Source organism: Thalassophryne amazonica, chromosome 3, assembly GCF_902500255.1.
Source record: "Thalassophryne amazonica chromosome 3, fThaAma1.1, whole genome shotgun sequence".
NCBI lineage: Eukaryota > Metazoa > Chordata > Actinopteri > Batrachoidiformes > Batrachoididae > Thalassophryne > Thalassophryne amazonica.
Genome location: NC_047105.1, coordinates 75,009,714 through 75,029,668, shown reverse-complemented (window position 1 = coordinate 75,029,668; position 19,955 = coordinate 75,009,714). Strand labels below are relative to the sequence as shown.

At 41.4% G+C, this 19,955-nt stretch overlaps 1 protein-coding gene across 2 annotated transcripts in view; it reads right to left on the bottom strand.

Moving 5' to 3' along the window:
* LOC117507061 (LIM domain and actin-binding protein 1-like) overlaps positions 1-19,955 on the bottom strand; it is a 57,995-nt gene that overhangs the window by 14,024 nt on the left and 24,016 nt on the right. For both annotated transcript variants that reach the window (XM_034166814.1, XM_034166815.1), the window contains exon 4: positions 3,147-3,560. In XM_034166814.1, coding sequence (XP_034022705.1) covers positions 3,147-3,560 — 414 coding nt within the window. The remainder of the gene's footprint in view (positions 1-3,146; positions 3,561-19,955) is intronic.

Genomic DNA, 19,955 nt, shown 5'->3' with positions numbered 1-19,955 from the left:
CACACATTAATAACACAGAAACCACCGTCAGGACAGGTATATAAATAATTACGACAGTACCGACATATGCAATTACATAAATAACAAAAATGAATGCCCACATAATACAGAGTGACATGCTGGTCTGGGCACTGAACGGACAAGGGGGGGCATGTCCACCCACAGCCGCTGCTGTTGTGATCTCTGCTCCTGGACGTCCCAGCTGGAGAACTTGTACTGTGTTTTGAAGGGCATGAACTTACAACATTCCTCCGTGAGGCATGTGTCTCTGCCTGCTGTCGTCGCATGGAAATACATAAAAAGCCTTTTGCCTTTGAGCCGGGCTGCAGCGGCCTCACAGAGTGCACCTCATCTGTGTCCTTGTTGATTTCAGACATTTTTCCATAACATTTACAGGCCAGTGATGGTAGCACAGTGTTAAAGTTTCTGGATGGCAATCAGAGCTTTGCAGGTTCTAATCCCTGGGGTGGCATGTATTTTTCTTTTTTTTTTCACAGCAACTGTGTGATGTGGTTACACATGCTCCAGCTGCTCACACTGTGTTTGCGTGCACAAAACCGTCGCAGCGGGATCGTTCACGCCTGCCCGTCAGCTCAATGTTTGCATAGTTCGCTCATACAAGCTGTCCACCGTGATTCACCCTGATTTGTACTTATTCGTACTCTGTGTGAAGGGGCCCTTAAGGATTACTTCTTGGCCATCACAATAAATCTTGCAAATTCAGCTAAAGCCAAAGGTCATCAATTCAACTGTCAAACCAGCAGATTTTGTGGGTAGGACAATTGAAAGAACAGCACTTCACCCAGCTCACGTTCATCAAAACATCTGCTTCAATGGAGCTGATCAATGGCTGATCAATTAGACTACAGGCAGAGTAATGAATGTGGAAAAACTGTGCATGTGTGAACAAGGTGTGCCTGAAAAGAGAACAATGCTCTTAAAGAAACCTACCTATTATTTATAGGTAGGTTACTTTGTAATAAAGAGTTCAAAAACAAAATGCTTCAACTATGTCACACTAAAATGTGAAGACTTTGATGATTTTAATGGTGAGCCAGAATGAAGTGAGGCCAGTGACACCCAGAAAAGGAAGGTGAACATGCTTTAAACTACTCCATCTCTGCAAAATGGATGCCAATAGTGTAATGTACATGTTGTACTGTATGCTTTAAACACAAACACTAAAATGATCACCACAGTCCCTTAAAAACTACCACTTTTTCACTTGGACCCTTTACAGGTTAAATAAAAACTAACTCAGATTTATTTTGTGAATAAAAAACTATTTTAGCCTGAAGAGGCTCTGGGGAAATGTGGTCCAATTCAAGTAAAATAAGAGTTCCTGTTAATAACCAGAAGTAATCTGGAGCTGTTTTGTGATTCTGTCTACAAATCTAAATGGCAACCGAAAGCATCACTTGCTGCAAATGTATCCTGCAATACATGAAATACTGACAACGTAGGCATTTAACATCTGCACTTCTCTTTTCCACTCGGATCTTCTGTCCTTGTGGTGAGGTTAACAGTGTTAGTCATACAAATATTCTTGAAGACAACTTGCACAACTGACACGCTAACACTGTGGCGAAAGTACAAAAGAGTGCTCACTGAAGAAATAACAGGAAAAGATGGTCGATATCAAAAAAGTTCTGAAAACATTCAAACACTTGTAAAAGAAACAAACCTAATAAGATCATTCAAGAACATCATGCCACGCAATCTGTGTAACAGCTGTGCAGAAACACCATATGCACGCCTAAAACGCAATACCCCAATTGTGCTGAAAACATTCCACAGCAAACTCTGCCAAATATAAAGTCAGAAAAAGACAGAGATAAGACTTAGAAAAATGAACCTGAGGAATTCAGGAACATTCGTTACCGAGGCCTGTGATCCAAGGTGAAAAGCCACAGCAAGAGAGAGAGATGAAGCCTGGTATACTATAGTAAAACTGATTTAAACATTTTAGTTGTTAAAATTATTATTATTTTATTTATTTATTATTATTATTATCATTTTGAAGTAGTAGTACTATAAAAAATGTCTTCAAAAGTGGACCTTTAATTAAGGGCTGTTGTTAGAGGGACATGCCCTCCACAACACCCCCCAATTTAGTTGTACTGCTTAATGTTTGTTGTATTTTGCACATTTTCACCTTTTCTTTGCCTTTTACCAAAATTGATATCACAACCTACATGTTTGTTTGATAAGATCACCAAACACAAGAGCCATAATCATTTTCATATATTTGGCTTCCCTCATCCTAACTGACCTGATTTTAAAGCTAGAACCCAGAACTATAGCAAAACTTAGGTGTCTTCAAAAGTGGACTTTTAATCAAGGGGTGTTAAGGAGGGTGTCCCCTAGAACAACCTCTTTCCGTCTGCATTTGCCCCTGGTTTGCAGTCTCTAAGCAGGAACAATCAAGAATTTATGTATTTATTCAGAAAGCGCAACCTAATCAATTAGACTACAGGCAGAGTAATGAATGTGGAAAAACTGTGCATGTGTGAACAAGGTGTGCCTGAAAAGAGAACAATGCTCTTAAAGTAACCTACCTATTATTTATAGGTAGGTTACTTAAGAGCTACATTTTACATCATGCCATCCTCACAAAGAGATTTTAGGCATATTTTGGGGGGCAAAAAAAAGCGTTAGTGTTTGTTGTTATGCAGATAATTTCGGATATTCTATTAAAGCAAGCAGCATATTAAACTATGAAAATTTGTACAATTTGGTACTTTAAAGATTTTCATCCTTTTCGTAGCATGTTTTTTTTTTATCATGGCTATAATTTTTCATAGTACTGTATGTTTTTGTAATTCCAACATTAATTTGTCAATCTGACAGATTGCTTAGAATATACAGGATTTTGTGATTTGCAATAATTTTATGTTTATTTATGTATTCACAATCTTTAGCCAATTTTGAACAGTGGAAGTTGTTTTAAATTTGGTCTATAAAAGTAATGACATTTCCTGGGAATTTAGATATTATTATGTTTTCTCAAAACCAACAAGATAATCAGAAAGAGAGCATGTGATGCTTGTTTGACTGTGAATATTGTTTCACTAAATCCAAATACCTTTCTTTTTCTCTTTCTTTTTTTTTTAACTTCACACTATGAATCTTATTTACTTATATACCTTTGCTGTGGTATCCTCTCCCCTCTCAAACTTCATCTTCAGGCTGTTTAATGGTACACTGGCTTTTTCAGTAGTGGCACGGGGGCTGGTTGGAACCAGTTGTTCAGGTTTTTCAGGTCTTTTACTGTGTGTCAGCTCATCTCTGTCCATCCCTCCCTGTTCTTCAGCTTTGGGTGTTTTTGGAGTTGCTGAGGGCTGTGGGGAGCAGCTGGATGTCTGTTGACCTCTCGCAGCAGTCAGCGGGTCAGGGCTCTTTAGTGGAGGGCAGTGCTCTGTGAGTGGGGAAGGCCGTCGCAGGGCAGGAGGTGCAGCACGGGAGCTGGACTGGTTAGTGGAGCTTCCCTCCTGCTCCCAGCGCTTCTTCAAAACATTCAAGTTACCAGACCTCAGGGAATGGCTCACACTCTCCAAACACTATGAGGAAGAAAAGATGAAAGTGGTTATGCAGTGAATGTTACAAACTCATGAAATTAATTTGCAGTCAGACTGCAAATGAGTCATTAATGTGCAAAACTGTTTGGTTTTTTTAATCTTGTGATGACAGTTAAATATGTTTGGGAATTTATGCTAAGCATTCTCAAAGTTGCTAATTTATGAGACTTTGCATCAAGAAACTACCCTGTAAACTAAATTAAGGACTGAAATGGCTCACTTTAAACATCTTTGACATAAGTCACAGAAGCACATATCGCAACTGCTACTTGCTCTGTATGACGCGACCACATGGTCTGTGAGAGACGGAGTAATGCAAACATATTTATGATACCTTCACACAGGTTCTATGCACTGTTTTGTGGTTACAGACATTAAAGGCTTTTTAATGGCTCGGACACATGGCACACGACAATTCCTGAACAAAGGGAAAAAAGTCACAAAGTCACAAATCATTGAGAAAAGGTCGACGAACAAGCTTTATTGCCGACTAGCCTGCAAATTAAGAGCGTAAAGGGAACGAAAGCGGAAAAAAAAAAAACGAAGCTAACGTTGATCTCCATGCTTTAAACAAAAGCCTGGAGCCACTGCTGGAGCAGTGTGTCTGCATCTCTGCGTTCCAGGACTCAGCGTTGGGACAGAGCTCTGTAGTGCCTGAGTCCTAGAGAAACTGCAACTGTGGAGACCTGTGCACATGTCGGTGGATCCTGCTCTGGTCCCTCGTCCAGAACAAAAGAGGGATCAACTCCTCATCAGAATCCTCACTATCTGTTTCAGACTGATGGTGCATTGCGTGCTCCATCTTGCTCCAATTAAAAAAAAACAAAAACAAAAACGCTGGTTTGCCGTGTTGGCAGCTATTTCGCTGTATTACGTTACTAAGCCATATGCAGGGGTGGTGGCCAAGTGGTTAATGCGCTTGGTTTCAGTTCAGAAGGTTCCGGGTTCAAATCCCACCCCTGCCACATTTCTCCATGTAATGTGGAGTTGCGTCAGGAAGGGCATCCGGCATAAACTTGTGCCAATTCAACATGCAGATCCACCTTGGATTTGCTGTGGCGACCCCAAGTGCAAACAAGGGAGCAGCCGAAGGGACTTACTTTTACTACGTTACTAAGCCATATATATTGATTTATAACAGAAAACTGTCAAAAGGGGGAATAAATATAAGTGTAAAGATGACTGAATATATCAGAGCAGTAAAGTGATTAGTCCATGTGAATGCCGCGCACTGCGGTTATTTCACTAGCCACGGATCCACAACATGAATTCTGCCTTCCAGAACAGCTCTTATATAATCATCTGAGTCATCTACCTGTTGCCACATATACAGAAGGGCTGGACTGTCATTGCTACACTCATATTGTTATATTTAATAATCTAGAAGCACTCAGAGAGTGCAAACCTCCGCCAAGGCCATGGGGTCACTGACGCCATAACATCTACACGCCGTGGAATCATTGAACCTAAAAAAGTCTAACAATGATGTTTGTTCAGTAGTAAAAAAAGTTTCATCTGCTGTGACTGGATAGCATGTATCCTTAGCGTTTGGCATCACAGTTTATTGCAACTTGCACCTTTCCCAGAAGCTACTGTCATCTGAGCACTGATATTGATATTGCATGTGCTTATAGACAAAAAACAAATAAGAGACCAAATTCAATTTATTATTCAACTAAACTGCAAATATATGAATTTTTTTTAACATTTATGAAACACTTCTGTAAACAAGGCCATAGGGTCACTGACCCTAAAGAGATTCCCTCCTTGGCACAGTGATTTATTCAACAATTCAGTGTTACAACCAAAACTATGATACATACACTTTTCTTTCCTTTATATTTGACATCCCTGACCATGAAAACATACCACTAGAACTTAGTTATTGTTAAAAACAATTTTTCGGTAATGGCGGTTTTCTTCTGGATCTAGCGCCATAACATTTGAAGCTACATCAAATCTGATGACACCTTACTGAATCAGTACAGATTCAGCTACAATTTGGTGTTTTTCCCTATATTTCTGCATATTCTGGATCACCAAATCCGGAATCCAGATCCGATCATCACCAAACTTTGTTGTTTGATAGAACATTTGACTATGTTACACCCTAATTTTTTTCAAGCCTTTCTGCCTTGTTTTTGTGGAGTCAGAAACTAGAATTTCAAAATTCCCCCTATCCGTAATGGTGAAGAATCCTTTAAAAAATTCCTGGATCCGGATCGTGATCCGGAGCACCACTAAAATTTAATCCCTTGTTCCTCTTGTCATTTCCAACCACTCCACATCAAAATCCGTTCAAAACTTTTTGTTATCCTGCTGACAAACAGACAGACAGACAAACAAACAAACAAGACTGAAAACATAACCTCCTTGGCAGAGGTAATGAAGATGAAATTAAAAATGTTGCACTATTCCCAGTTTTTCCACTCACAGAAGCCAAACGTTCTTCCAGAATTGTGTCTTGGTGGCTTCCCTCACTTGTCTCCTTCCAGCATGGACATTTAGTTTTTGAGAACTGCCTATATGACAGATTTACTATGAAGTACTACACTGTTTGTATTTCTGAAAAAGTCTAACAATGATGTTTGCTCAATAGTAAAAAAAAAGTTTCATCTGCTGTGACTGGATAGCATGTATCCTTAGCGCTTGGCATCACAGTTTATTGCAACTTGCACCTTTCCCAGAAGCTACTGTCATCTGAGCACTGATACTGATATTGCATGTGCTTATAGACAAAAACAAATAAGAGACAAAATTCAATTTATTATTCAACTAAACTGCAAATATATGAATTTTTTAACATTTATGAAACACTTCTCTAAACAAGGCCATAGGGTCACTGACCCTAAAGAGATTCCCTCCTTGGCACAGTGATCTATTCAGCAATTCAGTGTTACAACCAAAACGATGATACATACACTTTTCTTTCTGTTATATTTGACATCCTTGACCATGAAAACATACCACTAGAACTTGCAATCACTTTTATGTCTTTATTAGTTCAAAAGTTATTGTATAAAAACGATTTTTCGGTAACGGCAGTTTTCTTCTGGATCTAGCTCCATAACATTTGAAGCTACATCAAATCTGATGACACCTTACTGAATCAGTACAGATTCAGCTGCAATTTGGTGTTAGTTGTGCATCTCTAACTTCATTTGTCACCTCACACTGACACATTTTCTATTTTCCCTATATTTTTGCATATTCTGGATCACCGGATCCGGAATCCGGATCCGATCATCACCAAACTTTGTTGTTTGATAGAACATTTGACTATACTACACCCTACTTTTTTTCAAGCCTTTCTGCCTTGTTTTTGTGGAGTTAGAAACTAGAATGTCAAAATTCCCCCTATCCCACAATGGTGAAGAATCCTTTAAAAAATTCCTGGATCCAGATCGTGATCTGGATCACCACTAAAATTTAATCACTTGTTCCTCTTGTCATTTCCAACCACTCCACAAAATTTCATCAAAATCCATTCAAAACCTTTTGAGTTATCCTGCTGACAAACAGACAGACAAACAAACAAACGCGACCGAAAACATAACCTTGGTGGAGGTAAAAATAATAAGTGCACGCAGAAAGCAATCGCTGCTGCTGCCTGCTGTTGCTGAAGCTGCATTCAGCACCATCAGAAATTACACGACTTTGTTGTTTCCAATTCAGCAGTTGCTTGTGGCAGGATCATGGTTTTCATTTTATTTTTGGTAAAATAATTTATTGTATCCACACAAAAGATTAATTCTGGTCTATATAAGGTGCCTGGACCCAGTGAAGCTGACCCCCCCCCCCCCCCCCATAAACAAATCTAAGCAAACTGGCTGAGTTTGCCTTGTAGTTTCCAACGGTACTTGAACGCAGCGGCAGTAGCAGCGATCACAAACCGGCTTCTGCACTGTATGAAAACATTCAGCTGGTCGAACGAAGTCAAACTAAACACTAACGTTACAAAAACTAAGCAAACAATAATAAACCGTCAAGAACTACAGTAAAACAAAATATGGACGAATTGAGGTTTTCGGTAGCATTCGTTCAAATTTTTCAACAGTTTAAAAATCCTGACAAAGCGCCAACTGCAGGACCAAAACTAAGCAAAGGTTAAACGATGCCAACGAAAGTCAATGAAAGTCCAGATTTCTTATTTCATTTGGGCTTTGTTTCCCTTTGTTAAGTGCCGTGTGACCGGTCCTTAAGACAGTTATTAGCTTGCTCCAGAAGCACATAATATGGAACCCTGCAGTACACAAGTAAAACCACAACTGCTGCAAAATGAAATAAAGAGCTAAACCAGGCTTCACCAGCAGATCTAGGGAACAGCTGTGCGAAGCTGCAGAAGGAGACTGAACCTTTGCTGTGGCCAGTGAGGTGAAGAACTGACAGAGGATGCAGACAGCAAAGCTGAACCGGCAGATTTTTGACAAACATTCCTTTTACCTAACTTCACTGTTTGCCCCTAAGCTACTCAAAACATCAAAAACACACTGAGCTGCACAACAGGGGCATTTATTTCTGCTGTGTGCCCACAGGAACTTCTTAAATTATAGAAGGAAGAAGACGTGGAAATGAGAGTCAATGGCTGTGATGGAGGACAACTAATCACCAGCTACATCTGAGTGAACAATAGGAGGTTTGTCATGAAAGCTTTCTAACTGAGTTTTGCTAAACAATGGAGCAATTATTTTGTCAAAAACCAAAACTTTTGTTAAGTATACTTTTATAGTTTTAACAGTATCACACATTATTATTTTATGATATGAACAACCTTAACAGATATAATGATCAAGCTAAGACCCTCGGTTAATTCGCACATCTCGTATATCCCAAAATAAGTCATTTTAACATAAATACAGGCAGAAAACAGTTTACAATAAAATACTGAAGAAAAGGAAGCAAAACTCCAAATTAAACAGAAAGGCACAAATGCAGTTTTTGTGATGCAAGACCAGAGTGAATGAAAAGAGCTAGACAGTGACAAGATTGTTCCACTTTTCCTGGATTTTAGAAAACGGCAGCAACAACAAAAAGAAATATTTAAAAAAATAAACCTCTATGTGCAGGATGGAGAGGTCAAACAATGTATAACCCGAGTAGGCAGCAGGAAAAGTGAAAGTCCGTCTTCTTTACAGGTCACAGTGAGAGATTTGCCAGATGTTAACCGGTGCTACACAAAACTCTGCACAAAGGAGTAAGCCCTGCCCACTGGAAGAGAGAAAGAGAGAAACCCAGGAAACCAGAGCAGGAAATGATACATTCAGGAAAAGTTAACGCTTTGTTCACTACGCGTCATGTTTGACATTTTCAGCTCACAAATGTTTTCTGGAGATAATGCTAAATTGTTATTAAAGCATAGAATTACACTTAAAACACAGCTAGCAAAGGCTATAGATAAGGCAAACACAAATATAGAAAGAAACAGATAAAATACTTTGGAGGTTGTTGGAGGCCCTCTTGGGGCTCACCTCCACACCTCACCGGCTGTAGTGATCCCCCCACAACACAAAAATAAATAAGTAAATAAATATTTTTGCAGCGATAGGGTTTGCAATCAAGATTTCCTGAAGTAATTGATCCGTAAACTGAATTCTGTAAACTACTTAAGCTAATATATATATATATATATATATATATATATATATATATATATATATATATATATATATATATATATATATATATATATATATATGAGGTCTGTGAGAAAAGTATCCCACCTTTTTATTTTTTTCAAAAACCATATGGATTTGAATCACGTGTGATTGCATCAGCCAAGCTTGAACCTTCGTGCGCATGCGTGAGTTTTTTCACACCTGTCGGTTGCGTCATTCGCCTGTGAGCAGGCTTTGTGTGAGCACTGATCCACCCCTCTCGTCGTTTTTTTATTGCGAATAAATGTCTGAGCGATTTGGAGCTTTGCTGCATCAATTTTTTTCCAGAAACTGTGAGAGACCTCCAGGTGGACACCGTTCGGAAAATTAATATGGCTTTCAGGGATGATTTTATGGGGATTACACAGATTAAGGAGTGATCCAGACGGTTTAAAGACCGCCCACAACTGCTGAGAGCGCGCCGCGCTCCGAGCGCCGATCGACAGGATCACACCCCGCTGAAACAACCAGATCATTTCCAACGTGAAGGCTTTGTTGATCCGGGACGTCGTCTGACTTTCACAAAAAGGCAGAAGGCGTGGACATCAGCACTTTTTCGGCACATTCCACTGTTACAGGAGTTTTTTTCATGGAAAGAAAAGCGGAGGGATGCGCCACGGAGCCGTTCATTACGCGGCACAAAACCACCTCCGTGTTGGTCTCTCAGGACGGCTTTCAGGTGGATTTCAGACGGCTGTCGGTTGCTTTTCAGTCGTGTGATTATTCGAGAAATTGAGCATGAGCTGGACATATCCCAAAATGTCCTGTGAGGCTTCATCACAGTGTTGCTTTGCGCCATGCGGCTCCACCGCGACGCGCGGAACTCCGCTCCTCTTTCCATGACAAAAACTCCTGTAACAGTGGAATGTGCCGTTCATTTCTAAACTGGACGCTGTCTTGATCCGGTATGTCGTCTGACTAGCACAGGAATTGTGAAAAGACGTGGACATCAGCACTTTTTCGGCACATTGAGACATACGTGCGGAGGAGTTCCGCGCGTCGCGGTGGAGCAGCATGGCGCAAAGCAACGCCGTGATGAAGCCTCACAGGACATGTTGGGGCATGTCCAGCTCATGCTCAATTTCTCGGATAAGCACACGACTGAAAAGCAACCGACAGCCATCTGAAATCCACCTGAAAGCCGTCCTGAGAGACCAACATGGAGATGGTTTTGTGCCGCATAATGAACGGCTCCGTGACGCGTCCCTCCGCTTTTCTTTCCATGAAAAAAACTCCTGTAACAGTGGAATGTGCCGAAAAAGTGCTGATGTCCACGCCTTCTGCCTTTTTGTGAAAGTCAGACGACGTCCCGGATCAACAAAGCCTTCACGTTGGAAATGATCTGGTTGTTTCAGCGGGGTGTGAGCCTGTCGAAGAGCACTCGGAGCGCAGCGCACTCTCAGCAGTTGTGGGCGGTCTTTACTCTGGCTGGAGCACTCCTTAATCTGTGTAATCCCCATAAAATCATCCCTGAAAGCCATATTAATTTTCCGAACGGTGTCCACCTGGAGGTCTCTCACAGTTTCTGGAAAAAAATTGATGCAGCAAAGCTCCAAATCGTTCAGACATTTATTCACAATAAAAAAACGACGAGAGGGGTGGACCACTGCTCACACAAAGCCTGCTCACAGGCGAATGACGCAACCGACAGGCGTGAAAAAACTCACGCATGCGCACGAAGGTTCAAGCTTGGCTGATGCAATCAAAAGGAATGTGCTGCTGAGGACCGGAGAATGTTCTTCATAAATTCAGACTCTAGATGGTCAGAGGAGCAGTAAATGGAATTCTGTATCTCTCCACCAAATATCAATATGGCAGCCTTATCGGCTCCTGAAGGTCAAATGCCCTGCTCTTCCCCCAGAAGGATTTACGGCCTTGGTGAAGGAATTCAGCTCCCCCTTCTTATCTATCTACTCACCCCCAGCCTGCTGTTGCTTAGCAATGTTAGACTTTACGCACACACGGACAGAAACTGACACAAAATTAACTCATCTGCACACAACATACATCTCCCTCCCTCCATCCCTATTACCCCCTTGTGTCTCTCCACTCCCCTCACCCTGACTTCTTCCCTGCCACCCTGAAGACAGCCCAGTTTTTACTGCTGTAGTCTTCAACTCCCTAAGCTGGGCGGCGCAGGCCCCCCCGCTGCGGCCTTCACCCACTTTTCCTCACTTCAGATGAAGGACTGCTTCAAGTTGAGTGCACATAAACAATGTCAAATGTATATATGTTGTCTTTAATTCTGATGTGTGCCATTATTATGTTCAACTAGTAATAATTGTGGATTAATTGCTGTATTCTGTTTGAGGTAATTAGACTGTAAATGTAATTTCGTTGTTGTTGCACTCGTGTAATTACTATGACAATAAATCTTATCTCATCTCTCATTTTATCTCTAGAGATAGCAATGGAGTTTCAAACCAGATTGATTAATAAAATTGTTGGGACTACGGATGGAAATTAGCACCTTGCTATAATCCAGCATATTTACATGTAACTATGTCCATTAATATGCACTGTCCCATTTCAAATATATATATATATATATATATATATATATATATATATATATATATATATATATATATACACACACAGTGATGCCGGTTAGATTAGAGTAACGCGTTGCTCTAATCTAACCACTTTTTTTGTAACGAGTAATCTAACGCGTTAATCTTTCCAAATCAGTAATCAGATTAAAGTTACTTCTCCAAGTCACTGTGCGTTACTATTATTTTTGCATTGTGGGTCGACAGCAGCATTAAACTTGGTCCATGGGCAGGGGGTCGGGGTTCGACTGAACTGCTCACTTTAAGCGAGCTGTGAGCTTTTCATCAGCTACGACTCGTCCTCACCTCTTAAAGTGCGGTGAAAACAGCACACCTGCACTGAGCTTTACAAAGTCATTTTTATGCTTTATTTTTCTCCTTTATTTAGAATTCTGAGCTGAGCCACTCCGTATCATCTCGTTAAAAACAGCTGATCCTCCGCGACGTGTCATCAACTAACACTATTTTCCACTCAAATGCACCTAAACTCTCTTTCTGAGGACCACATGATGTGAAAACACAATAAAACTTTCTTACCTAAATCTGGTCATGTTTTCTGCATAAATAAATGTTATCCATTCTTTGTGCTCAAACGCCAAAGCAGTGGCGAATCCAGATGGAATATATATACACTCAACAAAAATATAAACGCAACACTTTTGGTTTTGCTCCCATTTTGTATGAGATGAACTCAAAGATCTAAAACTTTTTCCACATACACAATATCACCATTTCCCTCAAATATTGTTCACAAACCAGTCTAAATCTGTGATAGTGAGCACTTCTCCTTTGCTGAGATAATCCATCCCACCTCACAGGTGTGCCATATCAAGATGCTGATTAGACACCATGATTAGTGCACAGGTGTGCCTTAGACTGCCCACAATAAAAGGCCACTCTGAAAGGTGCAGTTTTATCACACAGCACAATGCCACAGATGTTGCAAGATTTGAGGGAGCGTGCAATTGGCATGCTGACAGCAGGAATGTCAACCAGAGCTGTTGCTCGTGTATTGAATGTTCATTTCTCTACCATAAGCCGTCTCCAAAGGCGTTTCAGAGAATTTGGCAGTACATCCAACCAGCCTCACAACCGCAGACCACGTGTAACCACACCAGCCCAGGACCTCCACATCCAGCATGTTCACCTCCAAGATCGTCTGAGACCAGCCACTCGGACAGCTGCTGAAACAATCGGTTTGCATAACCAAAGAATGTCTGCACAAACTGTCAGAAACCGTCTCAGGGAAGCTCATCTGCATGCTCGTCGTCCTCATCGGGGTCTCGACCTGACTCCAGTTCCTCGTCGTAACCGACTTGAGTGGGCAAATGCTCACATTCGCTGCCGTTTGGCACGTTGGAGAGGTGTTCTCTTCACGGATGATGCGAAGGATGTGTTGCACTGCATGAGGCAAATGGTGGTCACACCAGATACTGACTGGTATCCCCCCCCCAATAAAACAAAACTTCACCTTTCAGAGTGGCCTTTTATTGTGGGCAGTCTAAGGCACACCTGTGCACTAATCATGGTGTCTAATCAGCATCTTGATATGGCACACCTGTGAGGTGGGATGGATTATCTCAGCAAAGGAGAAGTGCTCACTATCACAGATTTAGACGGGTTTGTGAACAATATTTGAGGGACATGGTGATATTGTGTATGTGGAAAAAGTTTTAGATCGTTGAGTTAATCTCATACAAAATGGGAGCAAAACCAAAAATGTTGCGTTTATATTTTTGAATCCCTGTTTTGCAGGTTTTCCCATCTACAAAGAATCGTAGGTACACTTCAACTGTGAGAGACAGAATCAAAAAAAAAAAAAAATCCAGAAAATCACATTGTATGATTTTTAAATAATTAAATTGCATTTTATTGCATAAAATAAGTAATTTAACCCCCTAGAAAAACAGAGCTTAACAATTGGTACAGAAACATTTGTCTGCCATTACAGAGGTCAGACGTTTCCTGTAGTTCTTGACCAAGTTTTCACACACTGCAACAGGGATTTTGGTCCACTCCTCCATACAGATCTTCTCCAAATCTTTCAGGTATGGAGTTTCAGCTCCCTCCAAAGATTTTCTATTGAGTTCAGGTCTGGAGACTGGCCAGGCCACTCCAGGACCTTGAAATGCTTCTTACAGAGCCCCTCCTTAGTTGCCCTGGCTGTGTGTTTGGGGTCATTGTCATGCTGGAAGACCCAGCCATGACCCAACTTCAATGCTCTTACTGAGGGAAGGAGGTTGTTTGCCATAATTTCACAATACATGACCCCATCCATCCTCCCATCAATATGGTGCAGTCGTCCTGTCCCCTTTGCGGAAGAGCACCCCCAGAGTTCGATGTTTCCACCCCCATGCTTCACGGTTGGGATGGTTTTCTTGGGGTTGTTCTCATCCTCTACACATGGTAAGTGGAGATGATTCCAAAAAGCTCTATTTTGGTCTCATCTGACCACATGACCTTCTCCCATGCCTCCTCTGGATCATCCAGATGGTCACTGGTGAACTTCAAACGGGCCTGGACATGTGCTGGCTTGAGCAGGGGGACCTTGCTGCCCTGCAAGATTTTAAACCATGACAGCATCATGTCAATTCAATCAATTTCAATCAATTTTTTTTTTATATAGCGCCAAATCACAACAAACAGTTGCCCCAAGGCGCTTTATATTGTAAGGCAAGGCCATACAATAATTATGTAAAACCCCAACGGTCAAAACGACCCCCTGTGAGCAAGCACTTGGCTACAGTGGGAAGGAAAAACTCCCTTTTAACAGGAAGAAACCTCCAGCAGAACCAGGCTCAGGGAGGGGCAGTCTTCTGCTGGGACTGGTTGGGGCTGAGGGAGAGAACCAGGAAAAAGACATGCTGTGGAGGGGAGCAGAGATCGATCACTAATGATTAAATGCAGAGTGGTGCATACAGAGCAAAAAGAGAAACAGTGCATCATGGGAACCCCCCAGCAGTCTACGTCTATAGCAGCATAACTAAGGGATGGTTCAGGGTCACCTGATCCAGCCCTAACTATAAGCTTTAGCAAAAAGGAAAGTTTTAAGCCTAATCTTAAAAGTAGAGAGGGTGTCTGTCTCCCTGATCTGAATTGGGAGCTGGTTCCACAGGAGAGGAGCCTGAAAGCTGAAGGCTCTGCCTCCCATTCTACTCTTACAAACCCTAGGAACTACAAGTAAGCCTGCAGTCTGAGAGCGAAGCGGTCTATTGAGGTGATATGGTACTACGAGGTCCCTAAGATAAGATGGGACCTGATTATTCAAAACCTTATAAGTAAGAAGAAGAATTTTAAATTCTATTCTAGAATTAACAGGAAGCCAATGAAGAGAGGCCAATATGGGTGAGATATGCTCTCTCCTTCTAGTCCCCGTTAGTACTCTAGCTGCAGCATTTTGAATTAACTGAAGGCTTTTTAGGGAACTTTTAGGACAACCTGATAATAATGAATTACAATAGTCCAGCCTAGAGGAAATAAATGCATGAATTAGTTTTTCAGCATCACTCTGAGACAAGACCTTTCTAATTTTAGAGATATTGCGTAAATGCAAAAAAGCAGTCCTACATATTTGTTTAATATGCGCTTTGAATGACATATCCTCATCAAAAATGACTCCAAGATTTCTCACAGTATTACTAGAGGTCAGGGTAATGCCATCCAGAGTAAGGATCTGGTTAGACACCATGTTTCTAAGATTTGTGGGGCCAAGTACAATAACTTCAGTTTTATCTGAGTTTAAAAGCAGGAAATTAGAGGTCATCCATGTCTTTATGTCTGTAAGACAATCCTGCAGTTTAGCTAATTGGTGTGTGTCCTCTGGCTTCATGGATAGATAAAGCTGGGTATCATCTGCGTAACAATGAAAATTTAAGCAATACCGTCTAATAATACTGCCTAAGGGAAGCATGTATAAAGTGAATAAAATTGGTCCTAGCACAGAACCTTGTGGAACTCCATAATTAACTTTAGTCTGTGAAGAAGATTCCCCATTTACATGAACAAATTGTAATCTATTAGACAAATATGATTCAAACCACCGCAGCGCAGTGCCTTTAATACCTCTGGCATACTCTAATCTCTGTAATAAAATTTTATGGTCAACAGTATCAAAAGCAGCACTGAGGTCTAACAGAACAAGCACAGAGATGAGTCCACTGTCCGAGGCCATAAGAAGATCATTTGCAACCTTCACTAATGCTGTTTCTGTACTATGATGAATTCTAAAACCTGACTGAAACTCTTCAAATAGACCATTCCTCTGCAGATGATCAGTTAGCTGTTTTACAACTACCCTTTCAAGAATTTTTGAGAGAAAACGAAGGTTGGAGATTGGCCTATAATTAGCTAAGATAGCTGGGTCAAGTGATGGCTTTTTAAGTAATGGTTTAATTACTGCCACCTTAAAAGCCTGTGGTACATAGCCAACTAACAAAATAGATTGATCATATTTAAGATCGAAGCATTAAATAATGGTAGGGCTTCCTTGAGCAGCCTGGTAGGAATGGGGTCTAATAAACATGTTGATGGTTTGGATGAAGTAACTAATGAAAATAACTCAGACAGGACAATCAGAGAGAAAGAGTCTAACCAAATACCGGCATCACTGAAAGCAGCCAAAGATAACGATACGTCTTTGGGATGGTTATGAGTAATTTTTTCTCTAATAGTTAAAATTTTGTTAGCAAAGAAAGTCATGAAGTCATTACTAGTTAAAGTTAATGGAATACTCAGCTCAATAGAGCTCTGACTCTTTGTCAGCCTGGCTACAGTGCTGAAAAGAAACCTGGGGTTGTTCTTATTTTCTTCAATTAGTGATGAGTAGAAAGATGTCCTAGCTTTACGGAGGGCTTTTTTATAGAGCAACAGACTCTTTTTCCAGGCTAAGTGAAGATCTTCTAAATTAGTGAGACGCCATTTCCTCTCCAACTTACAGGTTATCTGCTTTAAGCTACGAGTTTGTGAGTTATACCACAGAGTCAGGCACTTCTGATTTAAAGCTCTCTTTTTTTAGAGGAGCTACAGCATCCAAAGTTGTCTTCAATGAGGATGTAAAACTATTGACGAGATACTCTATCTCACTTACAGAGTTTAGGTAGCTACTCTGCACTGTGTTGGTATATGGCATTAGAGAACATAAAGAAGGAATCATATCCTTAAACCTAGTTACAGCGCTTTCTGAAAGACTTCTAGTGTAATGAAACTTATTCCCCACTGCTGGGTAGTCCATCACAGTAAATGTAAATGTTATTAAGAAATGATCAGACAGAAGGGAGTTTTCAGGGAATACTGTTAAGTCTTCTATTTCCATACCATAAGTCAGAACAAGATCTAAGATATGATTAAAGTGGTGGGTGGACTCATTTACTTTTTGAGCAAAGCCAATAGAGTCTAATAATAGATTAAATGCAGTGTTGAGGCTGTCATTCTCAGCATCTGTGTGGATGTTAAAATCGCCCACTATAATTATCTTATCTGAGCTAAGCACTAAGTCAGACAAAAGGTCTGAAAATTCACAGAGAAACTCACAGTAATGACCAGGTGGACGATAGATAATAACAAATAAAACTGTTTTTTGGGACTTCCAATTTGGATGGACAAGACTAAGAGTCAAGCTTTCAAATGAATTAAAGCTCTGTCTGGGTTTTTGATTAATTAATAAGCTGGAATGGAAGATTGCTGCTAATCCTCCGCCCCGGCCCGTGCTACGAGCATTCTGACAGTTAGTGTGACTCGGGGGTGTTGACTCATTTAAACTAACATATTCATCCTGCTGTAACCAGGTTTCTGTAAGGCAGAATAAATCAATATGTTGATCAATTATTATATAATTTACCAACAGGGACTTAGAAGAGAGAGACCTAATGTTTAATAGACCACATTTAACTGTTTTAGTCTGTGGTGCAGTTGAAGGTGCTATATTATTTTTTCTTTTTGAATTTTTATGCTTAAATAGATTTTTGCTGGTTATTGGTAGTCTGGGAGCAGGCACCGTCTCTACGGGGATGGGGTAATGAGGGGATGGCAGGGGGAGAGAAGCTGCAGAGAGGTGTGTAAGACTACAACTCTGCTTCCTGGTCCCAACCCTGGATAGTCACGGTTGAATGACAGGAAGACCAGCAGACGAGTGCAGTTACAAGGAGTAGAGGTGGTGAAAGTAAATTAGTTTAAATACTTGGGGTCAATTGTCCAAAGTAATGGAGAGTGTGGTAGAGAGGTGAAGAAGACAGTGCAGGCAGGGTGGAGTTGGTGGAGAAAGTTGGCAGGAGTGATTTCAAAGTTTACAAGAAATACAGAGACCAGCTATGTCGTATGGGTTAGAGATTATGGCACTAACAGAACGACAGGAGGCAGAGTTGGCGATGGCAGAGCTGAAGATTTTGCAATTTTCCTTGGGAGTGATGAGGATGGACAGGATTAGGAATGAACATATCAGAGGGAAAGCTCAGGTGGGACGGTTTGGAGACAAAGTCAGATAGGTAAGACTGAGATGGTTTGGACATGTGCAGAGATGGGACCCAGGGTATATAGGGAGAAGGATGCTGAGGATGGGGCCACCATTATTCATACTATGTGTGAAGAGGAGGTTTATTAGTGCCTCTTCACACATAGTATGAATAAGCACAAATCAGGGCGAATCATGGCAGAACAGCTTGTATGAGCGAACCACAAAAACATCGAGCCAATGGGCAGGCCAAATGCATAACAATAGCATGTGTACCCACATCGTGCAGCTACTATGAAAATAAAAATAATAAAAAAATACATGCCACCCACGGGATTCAAAACTGCAATTTCCAAAAGCTATGATTGCCAGCCAGAAACTTTATCACTGAGCTACCATCGCTTTCCTGTAAAAGGTGCAGGAAAATGCCTGATATCAAGAAGAACATGGACGTATTTAAAAAAAATAAAACCACACACCATATAAAAACACCGCATTTTATTGAATCGCTCTTATCAAGTGGGTAAAACAAGTATGAACCGTCTGTTCGTCTGTAGATGACCCATGGTCACAGACATATAGTCATGAAATGACAAGAATGGAGCAGGGCGCTCCTATCATGTCCACATCTGCTGGCCCGGTGTGTCCAGTCGGCCCCATGTGCGTGTCCAGCCCGACACGTGTGTCTTGTGGATGGCGCGCCGCAGGACTGACACTGTGTAATGTGGAACAGAGCTCACGTGGGTGACGTGATATTCAGATCGCCTGCTGCATGTTATGATCTGACGGTCCGTTTCACCTGGGGTAGCCTGTTAATGTGCACGCCATGCACTCCCTCGCTGCAGCTCGTCGCAACAGGGATGTATGTTTTTATGTATGTCCACGTAAGGACAGCGAGCAGACATGCGCATCACAGTGGACAGTTGTTAGATCATGTCCGTCGAAATACAGTATGTGTTCTCCAGCTTTGACGTCCAGAACCAGAAATCTCCACAGCAGCTTCTGTCGGCAGCCACACCCCCTGTCATTTCAATGCACACACCAACGTGTCACTGTGTCTGTGTTATGTGAGCTGTCAGTGAGTCTGTGGTCAGCAGCTGACAGGCACCTCCACGTGCTGTGTGCGCTCTGACCTGCCTGTCCGGTCCCCATGTGATCATGTCTGTGCAGCATATATATCAGCATTTTATGCAAGTGTGCTCCCACCGGCCCACCACATGTGTTGGGGAGGGCATCATGACACATGCGTACACGTGTGATACACATGCAGACCACATGTGTGTTGTTGTTTGCACAGCCAAACTCGTGGGAGAACTTAGACAAATTTCACATCCAGCTCAACAGTGATGGTCTCCTGACTGTTTTCGTGCTAAAAGTGCGAATGGCCACACATTTTCTAAGTGCTAAGCAAGCGGTGTCAGATGTTCATGCGAGTCACCTGGAATTTGGCCGACATTTGCCATGAGAGGGTTCAATGGGCTCTCACAGCACGCACTGTGTCTTTCAGCTGCTGGTGTGCACAAATAGTTGTAGCAACAGGTGTACGAGGCATTGGAGGCAGCTACGATTTTACACGTATTGCATACAATTCCTGCTTCATGCGCACTTCATGTGCAATTTGTCCAAATTTGCACTATGTGTGAATGGGCCCTAAACAGTGGCTGGTGATAGGATTAGAATTCCAGGAACTACAGAAACATTTACCCAATTTGAAACAACATGAGGG